This window comes from Emericellopsis cladophorae (genome assembly GCF_022114955.1).
Source record: "Emericellopsis cladophorae strain MUM 19.33 chromosome Unknown NODE_103_length_36297_cov_119_541276, whole genome shotgun sequence".
Classification (NCBI taxonomy): domain Eukaryota; kingdom Fungi; phylum Ascomycota; class Sordariomycetes; order Hypocreales; family Bionectriaceae; genus Emericellopsis; species Emericellopsis cladophorae.
In genome coordinates, this window is record NW_026251028.1 from 26,251 (window position 1) to 36,297 (window position 10,047).

Consider the following 10,047-nt stretch of genomic DNA (forward strand, 5'->3'; position numbering starts at 1 on the left):
GCGTTATCTTTCAGTGTGATAGTCGAGAAGACTAGGAAGCCAAATCGTGGATCCTTTGTCCGGATGCTTGGGCTGCTTCGGCGTTCCCCGACAGTATACGGCCCCAGAGACAACCCAGGTAGCAAACTCCTTATCAAATACGTACCTCAGTACTTACCCTTGTGCGTGTTTAGCGCAGTCATCGGTATTGTCGTCTTCCGACAACAGGCTTGGATCCCTCGAACTCTGTATGCATATTTCAACTCATCAGCATTGAAGGGACCAACCTGATAAAGAAATCTGCCAAGGGTCGATGGACGGGCAATGTCCAGGTCCACTATAGTCAGGTTAGAGCAACGTCGCGAAACCACTTGACGATTGAAGGTGTAATTAATTTATGATTTGTGAAGCGTCTGCGGCTCAGGCCTTTGAGCTGATTGGTGTTTTGGATCGAGGTCGCCTTCCAAAATGGGTATAGAGCCGCCGAGCAAGCTCCGTGGCGGCGGAGTTCTTGGGGTTGTGCGATGCGGCGCTGATTGGTTCGTGATACCGAAATACGCATCGAACATTTCGAGATGGCAATTCCCGCCACCCACTGATAAGCGCTACTTTTGTACGCACTGTAGTTTGCTGCCAAACTTATAAGTAAAGCACCGTGCGGACATGCTCTCCAGAAGTGGCCACACCCGCATGCTAATCTGACGCTAGCTGCATTTGTCTTCTATGCCGATGGCTGCCGCCTGGTGCGCCAAGGCCCCTCCACTGGGGACTTTTTTTTTCTTCTCGCAGCGTTCGAGAGTCAACCCGTGGAGAATTTTTTAAGGTTGCCAGCCATTTCCGTGTGTGCGATTCGACAACTCGGCCAATGGACGCCGCGAGGTGGCACGCGACCCTTGGGATGTGGCGCCCAAGCCAGGGTAGGTGCAGTGTCGCCGCCGCCGCCGCCCATCCCGGGGAGGCCATACCGAGCGTAGATAGCACCTGCCTTTGCGATAACCACAAACTGTATGTCCGGACTGACTGAAGGAGCGCCAACGTACAAATGGCATGAGCTGCCCGCCGATCCTCCTGCTTCCACTGCCCGCTCGATCCTTCCTTTTGCCCCCAAGGACGTCCAGCCCTCCATCTCCATCCTCCAGGACCTCCCTCAGCTCCGCTCAGCCCGTCGCTGTAAATTGTCCTGCTCAACCCCTTGCTGCCGAGTCAGCAGAGATCATCACCGTTGTCTCGCCTCCAGTCTCACGTCTTCTGTATCTCCCTCATTGAACAGCGAACCTCCCGTCTGTGTACTCAGTGAGCACCAGGGTGACCTCGTCACTTGAGAGCCCCCGCCACTACGCACCACCGACGGATCCGTCCCCACGCGAACTGCCCCAGTTCCTCGGCGCGACCGACCGCGAACAAAAGGAAAAAATTGAGCAGAGCTAGAAAAGTCTTGGATACCTTTCTACTTTTTCGCGTCCTTGTTCCTGCCTCTCTGACCCGAAGGTCCCGTCTTAGGCCAGCATCCGCAGCAACAATGGTCGACCAACACACCATTCTGCCGACATCCTCGCCCAGGAGATCGGCAGATCCTGCACTTGCCCCTCAAAACCAGCATCATCACGCGCACCACAACCACGCGCCCAGCGCGCAAGCACCCGACGACATTGTTTACACGGCGGGCACTACCGCTGATGCGCCGCATGTTCCTACGCAGAATCACCAGCACTTGGGCACGGGTACTCAAGATGTCGAAAAGAATGGGTCGTTGTCTGCGGGTACCCTTCCCGCTTATAGCGACGAGAAGGGCAAGGCTGACATCGAGAACACTGCTGCTTCTCAAGAGTCTGCACCACCAACTGGCTGGAAGGCTGGTCCGTTGGGCACTGTCTGGCGTTTCAGGCGTCCCATCATCCACTTCATCATCTTCGGCCTTTTCACAGGCTGGTGGATGGCCTCGTTGATTTTGCATCACGATGACAAGAATTGGGTGGTCCCATTCCTGCTATGGCTCGCCATTGTTCTCCGTATCATCTTCTTCTACGTCCCTATACGCTATGTGTCCACTCCGATCCGTTGGGTTTGGCACAACACGGCTGTCAAGCTTCAAAGCTTCATCCCCGAGAGGTTCCGAACTTTGGCTGGCGCTGCACTAACCGTGGCCGTTATCCTGGTGGGATCCTTCGTCACTGAGGAGAGTGCCGACAATACTCGCGAGAATCGGGCCATTAGCTTGTTTGGCATGGCTGTCATCATCTTCGCTTTCTGGGCCACCAGCAGGCACCGCAAGGCTATTAACTGGCGCACCGTATGTGGTGGCATGCTGGCCCAATACATCATTGGCCTCTTTGTCTTGCGCACCACGGTCGGTTACGATATCTTCAGCTTCATTGCTGCACGCGCAAGTGACTTGCTCGGCTTCGCCAAAGATGGCGTGGAGTTCCTGACCAGCGAGGAGACGGCGAATTTGCCCATGTTCTTCTTTGCCGTTCTTCCAGCCATCATTTTCTTCATCTCGCTCGTCCAGGTCTTATATTACATTGGTTTCCTTCAGTGGTTCATCCGCAAGTTTGCGACCTTTGTTTTCTGGGCCCTCGAGGTGTCGGGTGCTGAGGCCGTTGTGGCTGCTGCCACCCCTTTTATTGGTCAGGGCGAGTCGGCGATGCTTATCCGTCCCTTCGTCCCACACATGACCAAGGCCGAGATCCATCAGATCATGACTTGCGGCTTCGCGACCATCTCTGGCTCCGTGCTGATTGGCTACATTGACCTGGGCCTGAACCCTGAGGCTCTCGTGTCGTCTTGCATCATGTCGATCCCTGCCTCGCTGGCCATTTCCAAGCTGCGTTACCCAGAGACGGAAGAGACTTTGACAGCTGGTCGCGTCGTCGTTCCTGATGACGATGAGCACAAGGCTGAGAATGCCCTGCACGCATTCGCCGAGGGTGCTTACCTTGGTGTCAAGATCGCGGGTACAATCCTCGCGTCCATCCTTTGCATCCTCGCATTGGTTGGGCTGATCAATGGTCTGCTCACCTGGTGGGGCAAGTACCTAGACATCAACGAGCCGGAACTCACCCTTCAGACCATATTTGGATATCTCTTTTACCCCGTCGCCTGGCTGCTGGGTGTGCCTGTCAGAGATGGCGCGAATAGGGACGAGAAGAACAGGGACATCTACAAGGTAGCCAAACTGATCGCTGAGAAAGTCATCGTGGTATGTTTTTCATCTGCCCTCGCTTCACAGTCTTCCAAACTGACAACGCGCCACAGAACGAGTACAGCGCTTTCAATATGCTTGTCACGAACCCAAACTTTGCTGACGAACTCTCGCCCCGCTCCAAGCTCATCGCGACCTACGCGCTTTGCGGATTCGGCAACATTGGCTCTCTGGGTATTCAGATCGGTATTCTCGGACAGCTTGCCCCTTCCCGCGGTGGCGATGTCTCGAGTCTGGCAATCTCTGCTCTCTTCTCCGGCGTCATGTCTACGCTGACGTCCGCGAGTGTTGCAGGGTTGGTCATCAGTGACCAAATCTCCAGTTTCACCAGCGCTGGTGGGTCTTAGGTTATTCCTGAGCTAGAGGAAGCGTCTTTTTCTTTTGGAATATACCCGAACTATCATTGTCTGCTCAACTTGTAAAGCCGCCGTGATGAATATAATACTAAAAGCTTAACACAAGCAATCACGTCTCCAGAAACCCGTGAGACTGTCATTCTCAGTACATCGTAGTAGCAGAGCCTGCGCAACATGGTACTGATAGCTACGTCTGGTTCCCGTACGCTTTTGTCCAGGTTCATCATACTTAGTCAGGCTACAGCAACGTCATGAACCACTTGGGACGACTGGAGCTGTAATTCGCGTATTTGCACGGTTAGTACAGCTGTGAAACCCAGAACAGTGTTTAGCTTCCACTGTGCGAAATAGCGATATGCACATACCATATTATGGTGCTTAGGCCCTGATAATCGCGGACGTGGCTGAGGGACGTCATGAGTGCTAATGGGGTCTTCAAAGAGTCAGCAGTGAAGTTCCCAAAGTCTTCCGGTGCCAGGCACAGTTCTCTGGTCAGGGGAGGCCAAGGGAGCCCCAAAGTATGGAGCCAGAGTAACTATAAGGATCTTTTGGCAGGTTACCCTACCAAGAGTCCCATCCTCATTCGAGCGCCAGAGGTCGCCTCGTTAGCCTGGTTATGCCAGTAGGAAGAAGCGTTTGTGGTCATTGAAGCCAGAGGCACCGCGTTCGGCGAATTCCCCACACATAACAGAAACCATCTCACAAAAGACTGGATGGTCCGTGTAGGGTCGAATTCGATCGCCTCGCCGTCTTCTCGCTCTACCGGCACTGGGTTAAATTTAACTAAACAGATCTCCCGGGCATCAGGCTCTGGTGCCTTATCATCTACATTTATGTATATGAAGAGCCAGCCATAATAGTTAGTATACTGCAGGTCCGAGGTTTGTTTAGACCACACTATGCCTAGGAGCCATCCACACGAAGTCTTATTCTCCGACCTTTCGGCATGATTATCTTCTGCTTAATATAACCATTCAATGGCACCCGAAGACAGGCCGCGCGTCTTGCGCGCCGATCGATTGACTTTATCGATCTGGCGCCAGATAGCACCTGGCGCGGCTATTTCCCCGAGAAAATGCGTAACACAGTCTTATGCCGACACACCAGGAAGGAAGAAGAGTTCGTATCAGAACCATCTAACTCGGTTAGTAAGACCATTCTGCTCAAACTGGCGCTAGAATTTAACACCGTTGAAGTTCTCGCGGCAAAACTCGGGGTAAGTAATATAGAAAACCCAGGAGGGCAGCGGCGGTAGCAGAATTGCCTTCTAATCCCCTGTATAATATTATCGCTGTTTTGCCGGTGTGGTCCTCAATTATGACCTACTGATCGTATCGTGTTATGTCTTCCTTACGAGCCACGGTGACGTTGATGATTGTCAGTTGGTGATGTGTAGAAATGCGAGAAATAGAGAGGTGGCCGAGGTGGTTAGTGCGATAATTAATAAATTTCTAGTTCAGCACAGTGCATACTTAGTGAACGGCCGGACCCATGCACCTGCGGTCTCCCGCATATTTCGTTGATACAGTTTAGCGGTATGGCTAGGAAATATCGATGCCGTACGAATGCTTCTCGATTCCGGTGTTGGCCTAACTATTTTCACCCTGTCGCGCTCGATGATGGGGTGGGCGCCGAGCGAAGAAAGATACAGACAAAACATTTCAAGACGATACGAAGGCTGTTATGTATAGCGTAGTAGCAGGGCCTGCGCAACATGGTACTCATGGTTGCGTTTGGATTCCCGTACGTTGTTGTCTAGGTCTACCACAGGCTAAGCAACGTCACAAACCACTTAAGACGATGAAAGGTACAATTCGTGCCCTTGCAGGCTTAGTATAGCAAAAAAACAAGAATAATAGCTATCTTTCTAACCTCTATTGTGCAAAACATCTACACGCACGAAGTATGCGGTTCTGATCGGACAACATCGTGCGCCCTTGTTGCTAAGGCAGGATTATTATGTTGACGCCTCTACCATCTAGTTGGCCCGACAACGTGGACAAGCAGACGTGTCCCAGAGGACCACGCGCCAGAATGCCACGAAGGATCTCTGAATTTGCGGTGCATGCTAAGTGACTGTCACACAAAGACCTCAAAGGCGCTGATATGTCAATACCGGATCCGTACTACGAATTACCTCCGTAGTACCTTGCTGATTACAGAGAGCAGGCTAACAAGGACGCTAATAAAGGAGTTGCAATATTTTCGGACTTGATTGTCCGAAAAATTCGAAGGCCCCGGCGCGCGATGTATGTCCCCAACGGCGACGGGCTAGGCCGCCGCTCCCCGAGTTGACAATCGCTAAAACACTTGACTGCACTGACAGATGACTACGGGACATGTTCACTGGGCGTTGTATTTCCCAGTTGAGGCAGAACCGTCACCGGTGACCGTGATAGTAATCTGCGCGTTGCGGAGAAGACGTGGGATGCAGCAGCGTTCGCAATCGATTGCAGGCAGGATACAACATAAACAAATCTGGCGCATACATATGAATCCGGTTTGATCTAGTTGAATCTGGTCAGTATTATCCCTGATTCAATTTCCTCCCAAACCAAGGTCCAACACGTTCGCCATCAACCGGGCTCTCATCGGGAGACTTGGCCCATTAATAGGCGGAGCGAGGTCCAATCAAGGCGCGTCGCACGCGTTCAGTGTAGAAAGGCATACTGCCCTCATGAGACCACAAAACGGCCGGAACACTGGCTGACAAGCCTGAATAAAGAACAAACAAGCATCCATGATATCTGATCATCCAGATCAAATCCGATCCTGAATAATGTTTGATTCGGCGGGGCGGCTGAAAGCTCAATAGAATCTGAGATTTGAGTTGACCTGATCTGTCTATCCGTCGTGATATTCGCAACCTGATTGATTTCGAACGCTTGACACTACGCTAAATGAGGCTAGTGTTGCATACGTAGCTCAGTAGCTAGCGCGCCAGCAAAGTGACGTACCGTTGGGGCCCTGAAAGCGCTCTGATTGGCTGTAATGTTCGTCATTTTGCATCTTGGCTCTCCGAATTGGCTACGGGAAGAAAAGGACAGGGGACCGGCCCCTGTTTTCCTTGATCTCCGGTCGCTGCTGAGATTTGTTGCTGAGGAAGGAGTCAGGACCAGACCTCACCTCGACATCAGGTTTCTCTCCTCCGGTCCTTGTCCGTATCTTCTACGGAGTACAGTACTTTAGCTTCAGAACGGCTCTCGTCTCGTCTGTTCGTATGGTCGCAGCATTTCAAGCATTATCCGTGTCTTTCCCTTCTCCCCTCTCTTCTTTGAACCTGCACCAGCCTCTGATACCTAATTCCGAATCCCCGCAGCCGCGCCTGTTTCCAGAGAAGTGCCCTCGATGGCGCCGTTTTGGAAGAAAACGTCTAGAGACAAGCCGCTGCCTCCTCCTCCTCCTCCTCCGACAACAGGGCCCGCCGCCTCGACAGGCAATCTGAATGATCCTCCAAGACACGCAGTCTCTGCGAATCAGGAGCACAACGTCGGTCGAAATGGCGGTCCCTCGATGTCGCGCCGAACACCGACCCTTGGCACGCCCGTAGCTGAGGGTGAGGCTGCGGCCGAATATTTCCCACCTCTTGAGGGTACCGCGTCATCCGTCCAGCGATTCCCATCCTACCATGAAGCATCGCGACCGCAATCCTCGGGTCAGGCCTCGGCTGCCAGAGCTCGCGCAGGTAGCGGTGCCTCCGCTCCCTTGGACGAGATGACCCGCACGATATCTCGCCAGCCCAGTATCAGGCTCCGTCGCCGAACTTCGTCTGTCAGGTCCGGAACAGCCCAGCCAGGGTCGCTCGGGGCAGGCAGCACCTCAGCCACGAGCAGCGTATCGGACCACCGACCTAGGAGCATCTCTCAGCCAGATCGCGCCCATGTGGCTGCCGACGCAAGCGCTCCAAGTCGGCACTCTAGAAGAGTACAGCCTGCCGCCATGCCGCGTCTGACGGAGGAAGGTGCGCGCCCGACAATGGAGGAATTGGAAATGGACAGTGATCCACCGTCAAGAGCCCAATCATTGACTGAGGCTCGGTTCGACAATGATTTGGAGGCACATGAAACACACAGCCGTCCGAATCCGAGCCGTATGAGGAGGATGAGCCGACTGATCTGGCATCGTCGGGCAGATGATCAAGACCCCAATGCTTTCCCTAGCCAAGCAGATGAGTCGTTCATCAGGGACGACGAATATGACGAGCGACTTGTCGATTATCTCGACACTATCGGCAAGTTTCTTTCTCCGCTTTGATGCTAGTCACCGCGCTAACTTCCTCTCCTAGACCCAGAAGTCCAGACTCTTTCGACTCTTACGAATGTGCAAAACTCGCTTTTCGTGCCGGACTTGGGCAAATGGGTCAATCGACGCCCGACTTTCAACCTGTCTGAACACAATCTTGAACGTGCCGCTAAACTGCCGCCGACACCAGGCGCGCCGACACCAGGTGCGCCAACAGCAGGGCCTGCTACTGGGTGCATGGGTCGGATCGGCGAGGATCGTGATGCAGAGACGCTTGCTGAGGCCGGAGTCGATGTTGGACGGCCTGGTTTGCAACGGTCCAGCACCATTACATCTCGCCTCACTGAATCTCACTACGCCGCCCTTCCCCACGGCGCCAGTCTTCACGGGTGGACAGAAGAAGAGAAATGGGAGCTCGATGATCACGTGCGTCACATGATGCACTCTCGACGCTCCAAGTTCAAGAGACAGATGAAGGGGTTTGGGCAGTATGTGAGACAGCCCTTGGGTTTCTTTGTCACTCTCTACGCCACCCTGATTACACTATTTGGACTGGCTTGGGTTCTTTTCCTCATTGGCTGGGTCTATGTGGGCGATAAGCAGCTGTACGTGATTCATGTCATTGACAGTGTGCTTGTCGCGTTGTTTGCTATCATGGGTGACGGACTGGCTCCTTTCCGGGCGATCGACACGTATCACTTGTGGTTTGTCCTACGATACGCCAGGATTGTCAAGAAAGGGGGTGTGCGCCCCCGATCGAGGCTGCAAAAAAACAATGTTCCCGAGTCCATCCGAGCCAGCGTCGATGCTGCACGCGCTGTGCAAGCTGCATCTCACACGTCGGAGCCACTCCAGCCATTGCGTCAAGTGGACCAGGTTGCGGCTGACACGGAGAGTCAACAGTCGAACCCAGAGGTCAACGACTACATGTTGCGCAACAACATTGTCGTGGATGCGGATGACGCCAAGTCCGGTATCGAGGCTTATGAGCGTACGCCATTGACGCCAAAGCAGCAGCAGAGCCTACATCATCATCAGTCGAAACTGGCCAAGTCTCACAGTTTTTACAAGCCTCATGAGACGGCGACTCATTATGCCTTTCCTGTCAGTTATTTAACAGCCATTGTCATTCTGCTGGACTGCCACTCATGTCTGCAAATCTCCTTGGGGGCTTGCACGTGGGGTATTGATTATCGAACTCGGCATAAAGCCATCACCACGGTCATCCTGGCTGTCAGTATCACGGTAAACATTACGGCCGGTATTGTTATCACGGTTGGCGACAGGAAGACGAGGAAGAAGGATGTATGGAAGCTGATGAACCGTCAAGAGTTAACTGGCGATGCGATGAAGCTGGTCGAGGAGAAAAGATCCAACTCGACTCCCCAAAAGGTAGGAAATTCGCCCGAATCCGAGAATGGCACGGAAGCAAGCAGAGAAGCCAGCTTGTATGCCGCCGACTCGAGGGCGGCCTCCAGGACGGATTCCAAGACGGACTCCAAGAAGTTGGTCAAGCGCGCGTATGGCTCTGGGCGACGGTACGAGCTGGACTGACGTGTGGCGTTCTTTACGTTTTTATCAGGTACTAATTCCCCGCGGGACCGATCATACATGGATTCAGGATACCCAGTAATGTTGCTCTTCTAGCACGTACTATGTTTGAGCGATTGCGTATAATAGCATCAATTTTTTTATGGCATTTACTCAGCCATTCGCCCAGGCTTGCAATGCGTGACAAGGGCTAATAATTACCACCTAGACCAAGGAGTTGATGTAGTTCTCCAGGTTTGCGTACCCATTTTCCGCGACGAACATGCCGTCCATCGCATTGTTCGGGTCGAGCCCGTTGGACTTCTCCCACTCGTCTGCCATCCCCATCCGCATCCGTCGGCGCATGGCCATCGCCAATGACGCCCGGGCCACCAACCTCGGCCTCGTTGACGATGAGGCTTCCATCGAGACCGTACGAGCGGACCTCGTTGACAAGAGTTGTGTCGATCCCATCTCGCACAAGAGATGCACCAGCACAACATGAGGGCCTCGTGGGGAGAGTGCAGAGTGTCTGGACCGGGGTAGTTAAATGGAGAGTCCCGGGGGTCGATTTTGAAGTAGCATGTAGACGACTCGCACAGGGCCGAACCATCAAGTTCGCCGCTGGCGTTGGGATCATAGAAGTTAACCTTGACCTCTTGTGGGGGGGGGGGGGGGGGGGGGGGGGGGGGGGGGGGGGGGGGGGGGGGGGGGGGGGGGGGGGGGGGGGGGGGGGGG

General features: G+C 53.7%; 3 protein-coding genes across 3 annotated transcripts; all 3 read left to right on the forward strand.

Annotated features, from left to right (window-relative positions):
• Positions 1 to 1,498: 1,498 nt before the first annotated feature.
• Positions 1,499 to 3,528, forward strand: J7T54_003531 (Solute carrier family 28 member-like protein; the record flags this gene model as incomplete). The annotated part of the gene is made up of 2 exons (XM_051510447.1): positions 1,499 to 3,178; positions 3,235 to 3,528. The coding sequence occupies 2 exons, from the start codon at positions 1,499 to 1,501 to the stop codon at positions 3,526 to 3,528; spliced, it is 1,974 nt and encodes a 657-aa protein (XP_051358656.1).
• Positions 3,529 to 6,885: 3,357 nt separating this feature from the next.
• Positions 6,886 to 9,333, forward strand: J7T54_003532 (uncharacterized protein; the record flags this gene model as incomplete). The annotated part of the gene is made up of 2 exons (XM_051510448.1): positions 6,886 to 7,498; positions 7,823 to 9,333. The coding sequence occupies 2 exons, from the start codon at positions 6,886 to 6,888 to the stop codon at positions 9,331 to 9,333; spliced, it is 2,124 nt and encodes a 707-aa protein (XP_051358657.1).
• A 259-nt stretch (positions 9,334 to 9,592) lies between these two features.
• J7T54_003533 (uncharacterized protein) lies at positions 9,593 to 9,814 on the forward strand (the record flags this gene model as incomplete). Its single annotated transcript, XM_051510449.1, has 1 exon — positions 9,593 to 9,814. One exon carries the CDS (start codon positions 9,593 to 9,595, stop codon positions 9,812 to 9,814), a length of 222 nt encoding a protein of 73 aa, XP_051358658.1.
• Between the last annotated feature and the right edge of the window lie 233 nt (positions 9,815 to 10,047).